Here is an 18,533-nt window from a genome sequence, read left to right as displayed (position 1 = left end):
AGCCCTTCTGTGACACTGTCCATTTCTGAAATCTTGTTGTTTATCTTTTGGATTTCTAATTGTTGTTTTTGTATGATTTCTAGTTGTGAATTTATTTTGGTATTTTGTTCCTGCATTATTTTCCTGAACTAGTCCATTTTTTTGTCTGTACTTTCCATGAACTTGTCTGCTTTTTCCATGGATTTGTCTATTTTTTCCTCATTTTTTCCTGCTTTTTGCTTCAACTCTTGAATAGCTCTGAATATTAGAGATTTGAATTCCCTATCAGGTAGTTCTAGTGCGTTTTCTTCTACTGGAAAGTCATCTGGTGTTTTATTTTGCACAATTACTGGAACAATCCTGTCCTGTTTTTGTAAATGTTTTGATATTGTTTGCTGTCTTCAGGGCATTCAGTAGTTATTTTTCTCATTTATTGATTGTAGATTTGTTTGTTTCATCTTGTTTTTTTTGTTTTATTTGGTTATATCTGAGCAGGCAGGCTGTGTGTTCTTTGTTGTTTGCTCGTCTGTGTGCACGATACTTTTCGCCTCCTTCTCTAATTGGCAGGGTCAGTCGCTCAGATATGGTATAGTAGGGCAGGTCTAGCTGAAGTGGAGTTGCTGGGATGGGTTGTTTGTGGCACTTACGATGGCCACCAGGGTGGGCCGGTAATCAGTGCGGGGCATGTTCTGGTAGGCCTGGGCTGCTTGGTGGTGTGATGTTCAGTGCACGGTGCAGGTAGGTAGGATGGAGGGGGGGAGACTGTGATGTATGGAGCTAAGATGGGTATGGGAGACATGAGAGAGGAACAGGAGTCAAAAACATACAAACAAACAAAAAAGAGTGCTAGGGGAGCTTGCCATTAGAGTGGAGAGATGAGAGACTATGAAATGGAAAAAAACAAAAAGGAGAATAAGAAGAAAAAAAAGAAAAGAAAAAGTGAATAAATAAAAATTAGAAAGAAAAAAGAAAGCAAAGTTCCCAGGGATCCCACTGGTGCGGCTGCAAGGTCTAAGTAAGTTGCTCCCAGGCCTTGAAGTACAGCCTGGCTAGAAGGCTTAGAGGTGTCACTCGGTGCCAGGTATTCAGGGGACAGGAGGAGAAGGAAAATATAGAGAGACAAGAAACTTAGTAATGAAGAAAGACAAAAAGGGAAAAAGAGTGAAAAGGAAACAAAACAAATTAAAAAAAAAAAGAACAAGAAAAACTCCCCCAAAAAACAGAAAAAAAAAAACCCAAGAAAAAAGAAATGCTCTCAGGGATCCCTCTGCACATCTGCGCAAACTGAGGGGGTAGGTCTCAAGCCGCGCAGTACTGCCTGGCTAGGACAGGCTCCCAATTCAAGAATAGAAAAAGAAAACAAACAATTCAAAACAAACAAAAAAGCCCCAGGATCCCACCCGCGTGGCAGCACGGGCTTGGAAGCAGTCTCACATTTGGGCAGTGTTTCACAGCCTTTTAGGAAGAAGCAAAGATGGTGCACGGAGCCAGGTATTTGAGAGAAAGGAGGAGGAGGTGGTGAGAGGTAAGGAAGAAATCTAAAGAGTAGAAAAAAGCAACACCAGCAGCCAACAAATGGCACTTAGGGGGCTGGCCAGTGCGGGTGGGTGGAATCCAAGTGACACTGGGGTGAAGCTGACACTTCCCAGCCAAGAGACTGTGGCCACATAAAGCAGAGGAGGCCGAGTAGGGGTGAAGGAGGGTGGGGGGTGGGAATGCGTATATCGCTTGTTACTGGTTGTTCTGTCTCCTGCTGGAAGCTCTGTGAAGCTACTTTCTCGTACCCCCTGTTTGCTGGTCTTTGATAGGAGTCCAAGATGGCAGATCCATGCTGTGTTAGCTGATAGGGGACCTCTGCATGTATCTCTCCTCATTCTCTGTTCTCTGTCAGTTTCTTGTTCCATTCAGTGCTTGGCTGAGTTCTTTACCTCTTCATTTGATGCTTAGGGTTTCAGGATTGCCGTTCTCTCTGTTTGGCTTAGTTTTTCAGATCTTTGCTCTGGAGGGACAGCATGGTGCTTCTGCCTATAGTGCCATGTTGCCCAGAACTCTAAAATTATGTTTAATCAGTCATAGCAGTTAATTTCTTTCTTCTAACAGAGGCAAAGGAAGGTAGCCTCAGAGCTGAAAGATGACAACATTACAAAATAAAGAAGGTAAGTCTAAGAGTGAGGGAGTTCACTTTGCATTTCTCTTATTTTCCTCCTCTTTCTCAGCCCTTGATTATCAGGATACCCTTGCTCAGATAAGGGTAGCTCAGTTCACCTGTATTTTATGTCTACTCTGTTAGAGTTACTATTCTGTTAGATACTTCGAGCAATATAATTATGATTTAAAAATAGTCCTGCTCAAGGAACATATGATTTAGTAGGGAGATAAAAGACATTTAAATATGTATAACGTAAAGTTGAATGTGGTAAATGCTGTGAGGAAGGTATAGAGTACTATAGAAGCTCAGAGAAAGAGATTACTTATACCTGGGAGGATCAGTATAGTTTTTGTGGAGGAGGTGGCATAAAAGCTGGGTCTTGAATAATTTGTAGTTTTGGCTAGAGGATAAAGCAGAAGGAATGCTGTAAATAAAAGCTTAACTTATTGTCAGTTTTCTTATTAACCCAGTATCCCATAAAATTTTGTCCAGAGTTAAAATTAGCAAATTAAAAAAATTTCACGTTTGAATAATTCAGTTTCCTGCTTGTTTATGTTTATCTCCTTTGAATTACTCAGTGGCTCCCAAACCTGGCAGTGCACCAGAAATATCTAGATAGGTTGATAAAATTACAGATTCCTGGACCTCATTCCAGATTACTTTATCAGTATCTTAGGGCTGGGGGTGGGAGAGAGGAAGGAGAGGCCCAGGAATCTGAATTTGTTATAAGCTCTCCCAGATGATTCTGATATGGCCAGTCGATGGGCAACGTTAGGTAATATCTGTGCTAGACTATATGATTCATAAATTTCATTTGATGATCAAATTTGTTTCAGAATGTAGGAAGGGACCAAAGAAATCCTTTGCCCCGCCTGCACAAAAATTGCATAGACTGATGCCCTCTAGCCGTAACTCACTCAAAGAGGACACTCTGAGGATCAATTCCCCAGAGTTAGAGGCCAAGCCAAGCCTGCCAAAGGCCAGGTTAGAGAAGAAGAATGAGAAAGCAACCACAGAGAATGGTCAAGGCAGTGGCCAAGAGAAGAAAGGAAAGGATCTATACAACAAACAAGCAGAGAAGAAAGCAGAAAAGGTATCAGTAACATTGATGGGCTCTAGTAGGACAGTCCCTTTCTCCACTCTCCACCCAAAGTAGACAAACAGAATCTTTTCACATTGGGGAAATTCATCCCATAAATTCAGTTTTTTGTTCCTTTTAGGGGTTTCTTTTTTCTTCTCAAAGAGGTAAAAAAATGCTTGGATGAAGGCACTTAGCAGGAAAAAATGGGTCAAGGTCAGATGGAGTTGGGGGTAGAAGTAGACAGAGACTTTATTATAGATGTTTTCCTTTTCTTTGACTCATTTATTCCCAGGAGATCTTGGGATAGAGTTTATGGCATTCTTAGGTATGTTGATTTCATACTCTCAGTCTTGTGAACTTACTGCCTTATCCAAAGGCAGCTTCCCTGACTGGTCATAGAGGACAACTATGGAAAGGTAAGCAGTGTTACTCTCCTACCCTTGTCTCTGCAGGAAGGAGCAAGTCTTACCAATGCAGAATTTGAGGAGATTGTTCAGATTGTGCTGCGGAAGTCCTTACAGGAGTGCTTGGGTATGGCTTGTAGTGAGAGAACAAGCATTTCAGTTAGACAAAGTGACTGTTATGTGAGGCGTAAAGTAAGTTTGATGGCTTTTCTCCTCTTCTCCATCTTCCTGAGTAAGGAAATATTCCGTGGAACTTTGAAATATTAAAAAAAATTAATTTGTTATCAACGGAACTATAGGTAAACCACCTTAGATAAAGGATACAGTCATGTGCTGCTTAACATCCATTTGGGCAACATCTGACTACATATATGTCCGTGGTCCCGTAAGGTTATATAGTGTACCTTTCTATGCATAAAAAGCATTAAAGAAACACTTCCAGATGCACTAAAACATCTTTAACATAATAATACAGTAATAATAATAATGTTTTGGTGTGCATCGCAAAGTAGCCCCATTTGTTATTATGAACCATTGTATGTACCTGGATTTTTATTATAATAGGCTTTATGGATGTTCATAATTACAGGTTGTACAGACATTCATAACCCAGGGACATATTGAATATAATATAATAGTCCCACAACATCAAAATCATACAATGTCCTATTTCACTGAATGTACTGTGGATGTTAAGTGATGCATGACTGTATAGACTTTTAGAAAAGTCTGTATTACACTGATTTCAGAATTTATTATAGTCTCACCTAAATTTTTAAATGGCAATTTAAATTCATTTCTATATGTTTGCAAACTACTTAGAAAAGATACATTGTTTTTCCCACATTTGAAGAACTTAGTCTCCATTTACCTTTGTATATTTCTGTTTCCAATACCATTTTAGCATATGCTCAGGGATTTGATTTTTAGAATAAAGAACTCTATAGTGTAGGCTCGAGCCCTTCTCCATAACATCATGAGGCTAAGGAGAATGGCCTGACATTGTTAGTCATTCTCAGGTATACTTGTACTCCTTGCAGGAGTTTGAGGAACAGTTGATATAAAATACAGCACATATAATTCCCATTTTGTAAACAAAATAAAATTAACATTACCTAACTATCCTGGAATGAGGCAGATCAATCTGGAAAGGCTTGCAAAAAGATCCAGATTTGCAGTTTTTCCTGAAAATTTAGATTTAAAGTTCTGTGACAAGGGGCCCAGAGGTTTTTCCGGGCAAAGGGTGGGAGACATTTTTTTTTTCTTTATTGTGCTTTAGGTGAAAGTTTACAGCTCAAGTTAATTTCTCATACAAAAACTTATGCACATATTATTATGTGACCCTAGCTGCAGTCCCTATAATGTGACAGCACACTCCCCCTTTCCACCCTGTATTTCCCAGGTCCATTCAGCCAGCCCCTATCCCTTTCTGCCTTCTCATCTCGCCTCTGGACAGGAGCTGCCCATTTAGTCTCATGTGTCTACTTGAACTAAGAAGCACACTCTTCATGAGTATTATTTTATGTTTCATAGTCCTGTCTAATCTTTGTCTGAAGAGTTGGCTTTGGGAATGCTTTTAGTTCTGGGTTAACAGAGAGTCTGGCATGTCTTCTGGGGTTCCTCTAGTCTCAGTCAGACCATTAAGTCTGGTCTTTTTATGTGAATTTGAGTTCTGCACCATACTTTTCTCCTGCTCTGTTGTGTTCTCTGTCAGGGCAGTCATTGGTGGTAGCCAGGCACCTTCTAGTTCTTCTGGTCTCAAGCTGATGGGTCTCTGGTTTAGGTGGCCCTTTTGCCTGTTGGGCTAATATTTTCATTGTATCTTTGGTGTTCTTCATTCTCCTTTGCTCCAGATGGGTTGGGACCAATTGCTGCATCTTAGATGGCCACTTGTAAGCCTTTAAGACCCCATACGTCACTCACCAAAGTGGGATGCAGACCATTTTCTTAATAAACTTTGTAATGCCAATTAACCTAGATGTCCCCCAAAACCATGGTCCCCAGAGGGTGGGAGACATTTTAATGAAAGGGACAGTTAGGAAATAATGTAGTATTTGTTTTCTTGTATTGCGTCTCTGCTTATAGTATTTTGTTTTGGGAGGGGTAGGATCTGGCCTTGGTTTGGCAGAGATGTCCTGTGCCCAGCCCATAGCATGTACCCAATCAGACAAGGAACCAGAACTTACTTCAATGACTGTTGATAATGATAATGCTGATGGGTAAGTTTATCTCAATGAGGTGAGTTGATCCCAGGGTAGATTTAACACTGGTAAATAGTGATCCGTCTATACATCTGTCTGTCTATCTATTGATTTCTCTTAGCTCTGGAAAGATACCTGGTTAAGTTGGAAAAAATAGGCAAGTAGATGGATAAAATGATCTCAGGAGGCTTTAGAGGGCCAAGGATTCTTTTGTCCCCCTAACTTTTACTCTTGAGTTCTTTCAAAAGAAGCATACTGCAAAGTTCTCCTTTCTACTTTTACATAAACACACACACACACACACACACACACACACACACACACACACACACACAAAACCTCTCATTTTCAGAGAGAGGCTAATTGTGCCTCATACTCCAGAGATTTCAGCATCACAGGAAAATGAAGTTGTCCCTGAGATAAATGCATCTAAGCCAGGCCAGCCAGATCCTGCATCTTCTGAGAAGAAATTCAATAAACTCTCCTTAAACAAAAGAAAGATGGAAGCTCGTAAGTATGGTCAGGGATACTCTGTCATTTGGCTCAAGGGAAATTGGGGTACTCTGGGAAACTGGGGTAAGGGACAGTGGGACGGCCAAGAATTTCTGGCTGAAGGCTTGAAACTTTTACGCTATGATTCTTCTTCCTTCTTTTACTGGCCTATACTATCTATAAAGATTCTCTTTTTCAAACTCTCACCCTTTTGTCTTATCTTTCTAGAAAATGAAAAACTGGAGAAACTCCAGGGCAAACATGAGCACAGACAGAAAGACCAACCAAAGAAAACAGCTCGGAATCATTCTCAGATCAGGGACCAGCAAAAAGGAGAGGGAGGTGGTTTTGGTGAGTTTGGCTATGGTTTGGAAAACTCTCTTGGGCTTGAAAATTGGAGATGGAAGAGAGAAAGGAGGCTCTGTGGGGCCCGGGATCAGCTTAGAAGATGTGGGGATTTAGAGAGGTGTGGGGATTTGGAAGGTAATGGATAAAAGGAATGCTTAGCTTGTGAGCAGTGACTGAGGTGAATAGCTGATTGAGAAATGACAGACTCAGACCTAGGTCTTTTGGAGGAAGGTGAACCTGTTGATCCCAAAGCTACAACTTGGTGATTTGGTGACGGGTAAATCAATTGTTATTTGGATAAGAACTCTGAGTGTTGTATACAAAAGAGATGCTGGTTAGCCCTTTAAAAGAACTTTTCAATAGTGACAGAGAACCAGGCACTAGGGGGAAAGAGGCCAGACAACCTTTTATTTAAAGTACTGTCAATACTGGAAAAACTCCTTTGTGCCTCGATGGAAGGTGAGATGATAGCTTGGTATAGGAGAAACATTGGATGCAAGACCTGGGTTCTAAGTCCGGCTCTGCCACCAATGGACTGATTTTCATCAAGCGCGTTATCTTCTCTGAGCCTTAGTTTTCCATTTTTAAGGCAGGGATTGGACTAGCTGATCTCTAAAGTCTCTGGGCCTGTGTGATTTGGTGGCAGGGGGAGGTTTATATTAATTTTAGTTGTATTGCAAAGGAAGAGCATATTTTTGAGTCTTTCATTTCAATTTTTTCTGTCACAGGTCAGTGTCTAGTCTGGGTCCAGTGTTCTTCCCCGAACTGTGAGAAATGGAGGCGGCTGCATGGAAACATCGACCCCTCTGTTCTCCCAGAAAATTGGTCCTGTGACCAGAATACAGGTACAATGGAGTGAAAATTTTTTTTTTTTTAATTCCAGATTTTATTGTTCTTCTTTCTTTTTCTGCATGTATCCTTTAGATTAAATATAACATAGGTGTCATTATCACTCAAGTGGTCCTTGTAGTGCTTGGGAAAGAGGAAGGGATCTTCCTATCATATCAAGATGAATCTGGGTATAGTGAGCTGGAGGAAGACATCTTGCAGAGTTATGTTATGGGGGAGGGCCTGGAATCTTAAACTTATGTTTTGAGTGAATTCCATTTTCTTCAACATTGGTCTGACCCTGTCAGTCCTGATTAGATTATTGACACTGGGTTAGTGGATAGGGAGGATTATAGGATATATGGGGAAAAGCAGATGAGAGCAATCCAGTGAGTTTAGAATTCTAGAATGTTTGAAACTTTATTGGAAGAGATTGTGGCAATCTAGTCCAGCTCAATTATTTTATAGATCAGGCAACAGTCTCACAGAAGTTACTCTCATGGTGTTAGAGGGGAGCAGAGCCAGACAGAGAGGGATAAGAGCAGATGTTGGGAATCACTTTATATAGAGTATACAGAGGTAGTACTTCTACTTCTCTTGGCTCTAGCTGCACTTTCTGGATCTTTATTCTTTCTCCTCCATGCCCTTCTCCCAGATACTCTTTTGGTCCCACCTTCTTGCCTGTCCCCAGCCCTCATCCAGATTTTCACATTATGAGCCTCTTCTCTTCCCTTCATTCTTTCTCTTTTTTGGCAGACTTGGAGTATAATCGCTGTGATATTCCTGAAGAGACCTGGACAGGACATGAGAGTGATGTGGCTTATGCCTCCTACATCCCAGGATCCATCATCTGGGCCAAGCAATATGGCTACCCCTGGTAGGGCACCATGAGCTAGTCAGAGCATCCTTCATGAACATGGGAGTGGTAGATTCAAGGAGGGAGGGGAGGAAATGGAAAGTATTTATAATGGAAATGGCATCTGCCTTAGAAAGAGCGTGGGGTGAGGGAGAAGATAAAGTACCGAGCTTGGAGGCTTTGAAAGAGCCGGACAATGCTACTCCCAGCGGGTAGAAAGGGTAGGGTGGATCTAAGACATTTTTTAACTTCAGATGTGAGAGCCATACAAAGTAAAGAAAACAAGGAAGGGTAGGATAGTTTTGTCTTTTGAATTGCCCCTAGTCAGAAGATTTTGTTCTCAGGATTGAGGGAAGGTGCAGAAGGATGAGATACCTTTACTAGGAAGATTCTGAGCTTCTTTGTACATTGATGGAAGTCACTTCAGTTATTTGGTGGCAGCCACTGGAGGGGGCTGATGGGACCTGTCTTTGGGATCTTTTGTTTGAAAAACATATTGCCCTTTTCTGTACATGTATATTGATGAATTTTTGTTTTGCTCATCCAACCGCTTTTCTTCCTTCCCCTGCACCATCCATCTTCTCTAGGTGGCCAGGCATGGTAGAATCTGATCCTGACCTGGGGGAATATTTTCTTTTTGCTTCTCATCTTGATTCCCTACCGGTGAGTTTCCTCTCACTTAACTGTTCATCTCCCTTATGGAGCAAGAGGTTCAGGGGATGTAGGTGCTCAGGCCAAAGTAATGAACTAATTCATTTTAACAGGTGGACAGAGTTACAAACATAGACATAGCCAGCAGAAACAGACACTTAACTAGAGTGACAAACACAGATATAAGTAGTCACATATAGAAACAAATTTGCATCTAATTACTATCCATTATTAGAACATTTATAATTTTGATAAATATATTTGACTAGGATTCCTGAGGTCAGAGTGGAAGAACAATGGAATGAGGTGGGGTTGGTGAGTCAGGCTTGAGGGAACAGATGAGGCCAGGTGTCTCCTTCACTGTGAATTCTCAGTTCTTTCCCTGCCTTTTCTGGCTGGAGGGCCAAAGCAGGGGAAAGGACAGGAGGCCATTATAGGACCATCTTTTATTTCAGTCTAAGTACCACGTGACATTTTTTGGAGAAACAGTTTCTCGTGCTTGGATCCCAGTCAACATGCTAAAGAACTTTCAGGAGCTGTCCTTGGAGCTAGCTGGAGCGGTGAGCAACCCTCCGGGGTCAGTCGTGATACAGGGAACTTGAAAACTAAACCTTCCCTCTTTTAAACCTGATTTTTCTCTCAGTGGAAGCTGTGTCGGGGGAAAGTCCCATATCTGACCAAGTGTGCCAAGGGTGAGGTTATTCATGAGGGGCTCTTCTTTCTACCAGAATTGCAGCAGGGTAATGCTTTTTCTCAGTCTCCTTCCCTGCCTGCACATAGGGAGCCTTCTTGAAGACCCTGGTTTTCTACAGTTTAGCCAAACAGGTGTGGCAGAAATGAGACCATAGGTTAACTCAGTTTCTCAGTCACAGCACTATTGACATTTTGGGCCAGATAATTCTTTGTTGTGGGGGTTGTTCTGTGCAGTGTAGAATGTTTAGTAGCATTCCTGAACTCTACCCACTAGAAGCCAATAGCACCCTACCCCCCCAGTTGTGATAACAGAAAAAACTGTCTCCAAACATTTCCAGATGCCCCTGGGGAGCAAAACTACCCTCGGTGAGAACCACTGGATTAGCTAAATCACATACCCTCCCGGTAGTCACTTTGGGTTACAAATGAGCAGAGGCACAGCAGCTCAGGCAGTAGACATTATTTCAGGCAGCTGGATATAAAGAAATTTGTGAGAAGCTTAAAAGTGGAATCACTTGAACTTTAATCTTGTGTTTTCAAATTTCATGGGATTCCTTTTGACAAGGACACCAAAATGTTGAAAATATTACTAGGAATTGGTAGAGGTTTGTTGCAGGGAGGATGTTTCTGACCCCAAAAGATTAAGAATAGGAGTATCATATTATTACCAGGAACTGGAATTAAATGTAGTTAAAGATAATATATGGTGGGTAGCAGTGTGTTGGGGTCACTTCTCTAATATTTATTATTGACTCTAATCTTTCATTTCAGAAAAAGTGCAGGAACAAGGACTGCAGCCAGAAACTGGGGGCAGCTCTAATTATGGCTCAAGCGGCAGAACAGATCAGCATTCAGGTGGGAGAGTGTTCAGACCTACATACCCTTTCCTCTTTGGGACTTGGGACACAAAGCGAACCATACATGCTACACTGCAGAAAATCAGGTTGTCTTTCCCCATTACAGTCTTAGAACTACTCTTCCCAGGCCAGATTTCCTTTACTCCTTTAATCATCCATTCCTTTCCCTGCCCTTGGACAGGTGGGATCCTCTGTCAGCCCAGACAGAGACAGTTTGTGGTAGGGAGCATCCTACCTCTCTGTTTAGCTCTGAGTCTCAGATACTTAAGTCCTAACTGCTGTTTTATACAGAGTCAGTTTTTACCCTCAAACTCTGCCTTTGGGAGTGGGGTAGGGTGGAGAATGACAAACTGAATTTCTTCTTCCCACTTATTGAATTATAAATAAGGTAAATTGGGAAAAGATATTATAATTAACTAATCACAATGAAAATCCAGATAAGCCTAATGTGAAATTCCAAGTGAAAATGGTATAGAAGATGAAACCAAATTCTTCATTATTAAAATCTAGAAGACAGAGGGCAAAAATAACCCTTGGGAGGGTAATGGACTACATTTTCCAAGGTAGATGATGCTTTTGTTTCTTGGTTTCATCAGGAACGGGTTAACTTATTTGGTTTCCGAAGCCGGTACAATGGACTTGACAGTGCCAGGGAAGGAAAAGGTAGGATAAGTGGATGACCATTACAGGGTGAGGAGCAGAGAGAGAGAGGAGGGATTCCTTCATGAGGGCAGCAACTGAAGGTTTTCTTTGTTTGATATCTACCATCATCAGCCTGGTTCTGGATTCTGTAGAAGGCCTTCAGTGAATGTCATTGACCAAGCATCTGGGATGGATGGCCGGGTGGAGAGAAGAATAAACAAAAAGGGATGGGGAGGGAGGGTGCATGTTGAATACTGGTGGACTTTGAAAGAGTGGAACCATGATAATCTAGGATCATGTTTTATGGAGAAAATACCACTGACATGAAGGGTGGAGTGAAAATACTGATTCTCTGCTATCAGCTTCATTAATTCACCTACTATTTTGTTGTGTAAGTTATTTAGCCTTACCTTCTTTTTTCTGTTCTAGACTTAATGCTTTCTGGGCCTAACAGCCCAGATTCCTACTTGGAGAAAGAAGAGGAAGTAGAGTCAGAGATGGAGGAGGAAGAAGAAAAAAGAGTAAGATTTACCTTAACTATTGGTTTAAATAAGGATCTTGGAGTTTCCTTTCAGGAGATTCCTATAGGGCATCTGTTTATATAGATTTAAATTTTTCCAAGGAATCACCCGTCCCTGTCCCAAGGTAGCCCAGACTGACTGGTTTTATCTCTTACAGGTCTCTGGGGAAGGAGGATCTTCTCTTCCTCAATTATTCTTTCTAATTTCTCATATCTCTACAAACTTCTTTCTTGATGATAATCTCAGTTCTAAATGTATTTTTGGGTTTTTTATTTTTTTTGGTTCTTACAGGAACAATTTCAGAGACTAGCAGGTTGCCTCTCTTCACTTTCCCTTCTTCCCTACAAGGGCACTTAGGATATTCATTCACTTGTTTCCTCAGCATCTCTCTTCCAAGCATATGAAATATAGATTTTTTACATTATCTTTTAATTTTTTTATTGTGGTAAATATATATGTAACAAATCATTTGCCTTTTCAACATTCTTCACATGTATAATTCAGTGACATTAGTTATGTTTATCATGTTGTTCGACCATTACCATTACCCATTTCCAAATTTCCCTATAACCCTTAACAGAAGCTCAGTGTCCCCTGGGCAGTGAGTCACCCTTTTTCCCTCTCTCTCACCAGCCCCTGGTAATTACCAGTGGTTGCTAATAAACTTTGGTCTCTATACTGTTGCTTATCCCAGATACTTCATGTAAGTAGAACCATACAATATTTGTCCCTTTGTGACTGACTTATTTCACTCAGCATAATGTTTTCAAGGTTCATTTATGTTGTAGCATGTATCAGGACTTCATTCTATCTATGACTGGTAATAGTATGTATGTACACTTTATTTATTCATTCATCGGTTGATGAACATTTAGGCTGTTTCCATGTTTTGGCTATTGTGAATGATGCTGCAGTGAACCTTGGTGTACAAATATCTGTTTGCATTTCTGCTTTTAATTCTTTTGAGTATATATCTAGGAGTGGAATTGATGGATCATATGGGAATTGTATGTTTAACTTTTTGAGAAACCACCAAACTTTTTTCCACAATGCTTGTACCATTTCACAATCCCACTAGCAATGGATGAGGGTTCCAATTTCTCTGTATGGCCAACACATGTTGCTTTCTGTTTTTTCAATCATAGCCATTTTAGTGGGTGTGAAGTGATACCTCATCGTGGTTTTTGATTTGCATCTCCCTAATGGAGATTTCAGAGCCCTGGTGATGTAGTGGTTAAGAGCTTGGCTGCCAACCAAAAGGTCAGCAGTTTGAATCCACCAGCCACTCCTTGGAAATGCTATGGGGTTTGCTATGACTCGGAATCGACTCAGTGGCAATGGGTTTGGTTTTTGGAATAGAGATTTCAGGAGGTAGCACATGATCAAGAACCAGTGGTCTTGAAGGAAGAAGCCCAAGCTGCACTGAAGCCATTGGCAAAAAACAAGGGTCCAGGAATTGATGGAATACCAACTGAGATGTTTCAACAAACAGATGCAATGTCGGAAGTGCTCACTCATTGATGCCAACAAATTTGGAAGACAGCTATCTGGCTAACCAATTGGAAGAGATCCATATTTGTGCCCATTCCAAAGAAAGGTTATCCAACTGAATGCAGAAATTATCAAACAATATCATTAATACCACACGCAAGTAAAATTTTGCTGAAGATAATTAAAAAATGGTTGCAGCAGTACATTGACAGAGAACTGCCAGAAATTCAAGCTGGATTAAGAAGAGGACATGGAATGAGGGATATCATTGCTGATGTCAGATGGATCTTGGCTGAAAGCAAGGAATACCAGAAAGATGTTTACCTTTATTTTACTGACAATGCAAAGGCATTTGACTGTGTGGGTCATAACAAATTATGGATAACACTGCAAGGAATGGGAATTCTAGAACACTTAATTGTGTTCATGCAGAACCTGTACATAGACCAAGAGGCAGTTGTTTGAACAGAACAAGGGGATACTGAATGATTTAAAATCAGGAAAAGTGTGCATCAGGGTTGTATCCTTTCACCATACTTATTCAGTCTGTATGCTGAGCAGATAATCTGAGAAGCTAGATTATATGAAGAACAGGCATCAGATTGGAGGCAGACTCATTAAGAACCTGTCATATGCAGATGACATGACCTTGCTTGCTGATAGTGAAGAGGACTTGAAGCACTTACTGATAAAGATCAAAGATTACAGCCTTCATTATGGATTACACCTCAACATAAAGGAAACAAAAGTCCCCACAACTGGACCAATAAACAACGTTATGATAAATGGAGAAAAGTATGAAATTGTGAAGGATTTCATTTTACTTGGATCCACATGGAAACAGCATTCAAGAAATCAAACAATGTATCGCATTGGGCAGATCTGCTACAAAAGACCTCTTTAAAGTGTTAAAAAGCAAAGATGTCACTTTGAGGACTAAGGTGCCCCTGACCCAAGCCATGGTGTTTTCAGTCGCCTCATATGCATGTGAAAGCTGGACAATGAATAAGGAAGACCGAAGAAGAATTGATGCCTTTGAATTATGATAAGAAGAATGAACAAATCTGTCTTGGAAGAAGTATAGCCAGAATGCTGTTTAGAAGTGAGGATGGCGAGACTTCGTCTCACGTACTTTGGATGTGTTATCAGGAGGGACCAGTCCCTGCAGAAGGACATCATACTTGGTAAATTAGAGGGTCAATGAAAAAGAGGAAGACCCTCAAGGAGATAGATTGACACAGTGGCTGCAACAATGGGCTCAAACATAGCAGTGATTATGAGGATGATGCAGGACCAGACAGTGTTTCGTTCTGTTGTACATAGGGTTGCTAGGAGTTGAAACCGACTCGACAGCCCCTAACAACAACAACATATATAACATATATATACGATATTAAACTCTTGTGAGATATATGGTTCCTAAAAATTTTCTCCCAGTCTGTAGCTTGTCTCTCTACTTTGTTGATAAAGTCCTTTTCTAAAAAATAATTTATTTTTTGTTGTTACTGTTAAGAATATACACAGTGGACCATACACCAATTCAACAATTTGTACATGAACAATTCAGTGACATTGAATACATTCAAGTTGTACAGTCCTTCTCACCCACCTTTTCTGAATTGTTTCTCTCTCATTAACATAAAATCACTGCCTCCTAAGTTTCCTAACTTTAAAGTACCAAACTTTTTTTTTTTTTAAATGTAGGATGGTGTTTGTTAACAATTTCCTCATGATTCAGTTTTTATTACTACCTTTTGTTGTTGTTAGGTGCTGTCAAGTTGATTTTTGACTCGTAGAAACCCCATGTGACAGAGTACAACTGCCCCATAGAGTTTTCTTGGCTGTAATCTTTACCAAAGCAGATCTCTAGGCCTTTCTCCCACGGAACCACTGAGTGGGTTTCAACTGCCAATCTTTCAGTTAGCAGCTGGGCACTTAAGCATTGCGCCACCAGGGCCCCTAGTTGATAAAGTCCTTGGATGAACAGAAGTTTTTAATTTTGTTGAGGTACCATTTATCTGTTTTATCTTTTGTTGCTTGTGCTTTTGGTGTCATATCTAGGAACCCATTGTTAAAAACTTGGTCCTGAAGTATTACTCCTATGTTTTCTTCTAAGAGTTTTATGGTTTTGTTCTTACATTTAGGTCTTTGATTCATTTTGAGTTAGTTTTTGTATGTGGTATGAGGTTCACCTTTTGCATGTGGAAATCCAGGTGTCCCAACACTATTTATTAAAGAGGCTGTTCTTTCCCCATTGGATGGACTTAGCACCCATATCAAAAATCAGTTGACTGTAGATGTGTGGATTTATTTCTGGACTCTCAGTTCTAGTCCATTGGTCTATATGTCTATCATTGTACCAGTACCAGATTGTTTTGATTATTGTAGCTTTGTAATATGTTTTGTATTTAAGAAGTGTGAACCCTCTTGCTTTGTTGTTGTTTTGCAAGATTGCTTTGGCTATTTGCAGTCTCATGCTGTTCCATATAAATTTGAGGATTGGCTTTTCCATTTTTGCAAGGAAGGTTGTTGGAATTTTGATGAGGATTGCATTGAATCTATAGATTGCTTTGGGTAGTATTGACATTTTAACAATATTAAGTCTTCTGATCCATGAGCACAGAATGTCCTTCCATTTATTTAGGTCTTTCATTTATTTCGGTAATGTTATATAGTTTTCAGTGTACAGGTCTTTCACTTCCTTAGTTAAATTTATTCCTAGGTATTTTATTCTTTTATTATAAATGGAATTGTTTCCTTAATTTCCTTTTCAGATTGCTCATTGCTGATGTATAGAAACCTGACTGATTTTTGAGTGTTGATCTTTGCTGCATTCATTAACTCTAGTAGTATTCTTATGGATCCTTTGGGGTCTTCTATATATAGGATAATGTCATCTCCAAAAAGCGATAGTTTTAGTCTTCCTGCCCAATTTGGATGCCTTTTAGTTCTTATTAAATTGCTCTAGCTCAAACTTCCAGCATAATATTGAATAGCAGTGGTGAGAATGGGCATCCTTGTCTTCTTCCTGATTTTAAGGGGAAAGCTCTCAATCTTTCTCTGCTAAGTATGATGTTACCTGTGCATCTTTTAATTTACTAATTTTTACTATGCTTGTGGCCTATTTTTATTTCCTGCTGTTGTGTGTAAACCCTTGCGTTGACTACTACTAAATATAAAAGGAAGATGATCACATACTTTTCTCTTTGTTGCTATTGCCTTAAATGGTATCAGACTCACAGAACCTTATTTGACTCCTCTAAGCCCAGTCATCTTTCTGTAACAGCCCACTCTATTAAAATTATATGACTTAATTTTTAACTTTCTTATTTTCTCTCTAATTCTCAGGATCCAACTTTGGATGTTCCCAAGCCAGCCAAAATACAGAGAAAAAACTCCAAGCCAAGAGGTAAGCAAGCGAGCTGGGAGTGGGCCAGGTATACTGTTCAGGCAGGGCAGAAGTGATGAGTGTAATGGGTCTGCAGGTGGCCTGACCCTCTTGACTCTTTCAGCTCCAGAACTGGAGAAAACAGGTAGAGGTAACTGATAATGTCATCTGGGGAAACTGTAGGTGCTTCACTTCTGGGTATTGATTTATAAAATTTTAGGTTGAAGATGGAATGTTTTAAATTCTTAGCCAAGAAGGATGACTTCCTGGAGAAGGCAGCCTCTGAGGAGAACTATAAAGAGAGAAATATCCAGGAAAAAGCCACAGTCAGGAAAAGATAAGGGATGAGGGAGCTCACTAGATTGAGAATGAGAAGAAGATGTCGGGGAGGGCAGAGTCTAAATGCACAGAGTCCACAGACCCTTGCCAAGCTGTCTTTTAGAGAAAAATAAACAAATTTCCTCCATGGTTGGGGTAGGGGGTAATACAGGCCGAGCAGCTGGACGAGATGGGACCCTGCAAAAGAAGACAAAGAGATCTCTGGGAGTTGAATCCACAGCTCCTCCTGTGCTCATAATGGCAAGGAAAGAAGGCCAAGGGAATTCAGATCCTCACCAACCAAGTAAGCCTCAAGGCCTGGGAAAAACTATGGGGAAAACAAGGTTCATGTCCCTTGATTTTTTTTTTTTAAACACTTCTGTAGCTTTTATTAAAGAAAGAATGAAAATTAAAAAGCATCTCTCAGACTACAGTACACAGAACATACTATAAACTTAATAGTTATTAATTTGACTAAATCCAGGCACTGATGAATGGTAGGGAGAAGGGAACTAACATTTGAGTATTGCCATGGGCTAGATAGATACCTCCATGCATATTTCCTTTAGTTCTTTTAATATTCATGGCTAGTTATTTGCCATTTTAAAGATAAGGAAACTGAGGCTCAAAGGGTCTAAAATTTGTTCAAGACCCATGTCTAGCATATGGCTGATCCATGGCTTGAATCCAGGTCTTTCTGACTCTCAGTCCATGTTCTTTTTACTGAGTTAGGTCATATTTCCATTGATTTCTTGGAAATAGGAACCTTTGAGTTTCACTTATGCAAAGGTGAGGACAGACTGACCTAATAGGACTCTCAACTTTGTCACCTTTTCATATAGGCACTAAGAAAAAATTTAAAGCTCCCCAAAGCAAGTCTTTGGTAACCAGCTTGTCTAAGGAAAGAGAAGCTAGAATGGTGCCAAAGGGCCTGGCCCCACCCACTCCTAGTCAGGTCCATCTCACGGTGGAGAAAGAAAGGCCTGGGCACCAGGAACCAATGCATCGGGAAGCTGAAAGCGTCCTCTCTGAAGATGAAGCTTCGAGTGACCTGGACCTGGAGCAACTCCTGGAAGACGTTGGAAACGAACCTGAGCTGAGAGAGGAGTCACAGAGTAGAGATGAAGAACAGGGCTTCACCATGGCCTTATTTGAGGAATAATTGAGTGACCTTGTCCTCCTTTCTGTTCTGTCACTTCCTTTCCCTGGAGTGCAGGAAGGAGAGCCTCTCAGGGGGGTCCCCGAGAAGTTTATTGGTGTTAATTGGCTACAAGGTTAAAGTCAGAGTTGTATAGTTTATGTATTAATAAAACAGGTTACTGCTTTAACTTGGCCTCATTTTTCTCTAACCACATCCTTTGTTTTTGCTTCTTTGCCTCCTCCTCAGGATCACTGTGGCACATCATTGTTTTTTGTGGGAGACCGGCCTGCACAATATAGGAATATTGGGGAAGGCAATGACACCTGAGTTCTGGAAGAACATTAAGAAGGGCATGTTTGGGTTCAAATCCTGGCTCAGCTACTTACTAGGTATATGGTCTTAGGAAATTACTTTAACCATTCTGGTTCTTAGTTTTCATGCCTCAAAATGAGTGTATCACCTACTTATAGGGTTGTTGAGATGTTTAAGTGAG

General features: G+C 40.5%; 1 protein-coding gene across 1 annotated transcript in view; it reads left to right on the top strand.

Moving 5' to 3' along the window:
* Positions 1-17,909, top strand: part of ZCWPW1 (zinc finger CW-type and PWWP domain containing 1) — a 30,208-nt gene extending 12,299 nt beyond the window's left edge. The window contains exons 3-16 of the mRNA XM_023741089.1: positions 2,080-2,135; positions 2,965-3,221; positions 3,662-3,740; positions 5,715-5,832; positions 6,173-6,324; positions 6,535-6,657; positions 7,383-7,499; positions 8,239-8,359; positions 8,926-9,001; positions 9,445-9,549; positions 10,454-10,537; positions 11,136-11,202; positions 11,611-11,702; positions 17,742-17,909. Of these exons, the coding sequence (XP_023596857.1) occupies positions 2,111-2,135; positions 2,965-3,221; positions 3,662-3,740; positions 5,715-5,832; positions 6,173-6,324; positions 6,535-6,657; positions 7,383-7,499; positions 8,239-8,359; positions 8,926-9,001; positions 9,445-9,549; positions 10,454-10,537; positions 11,136-11,202; positions 11,611-11,702; positions 17,742-17,786 (1,461 nt within the window). The 5' untranslated portion in view covers positions 2,080-2,110 and the 3' untranslated portion in view covers positions 17,787-17,909. The remainder of the gene's footprint in view (positions 1-2,079; positions 2,136-2,964; positions 3,222-3,661; positions 3,741-5,714; positions 5,833-6,172; positions 6,325-6,534; positions 6,658-7,382; positions 7,500-8,238; positions 8,360-8,925; positions 9,002-9,444; positions 9,550-10,453; positions 10,538-11,135; positions 11,203-11,610; positions 11,703-17,741) is intronic.
* The last annotated feature ends 624 nt before the right edge of the window (positions 17,910-18,533 follow it).

This window comes from Trichechus manatus, unplaced genomic scaffold (genome assembly GCF_000243295.1).
Source record: "Trichechus manatus latirostris isolate Lorelei unplaced genomic scaffold, TriManLat1.0 scaffold00170, whole genome shotgun sequence".
Taxonomy (NCBI): Eukaryota; Metazoa; Chordata; class Mammalia; order Sirenia; family Trichechidae; genus Trichechus; species Trichechus manatus.
The sequence above is the reverse complement of the archived record's forward strand: the minus strand, read 5'-3'. Positions and strand labels throughout refer to the sequence as shown.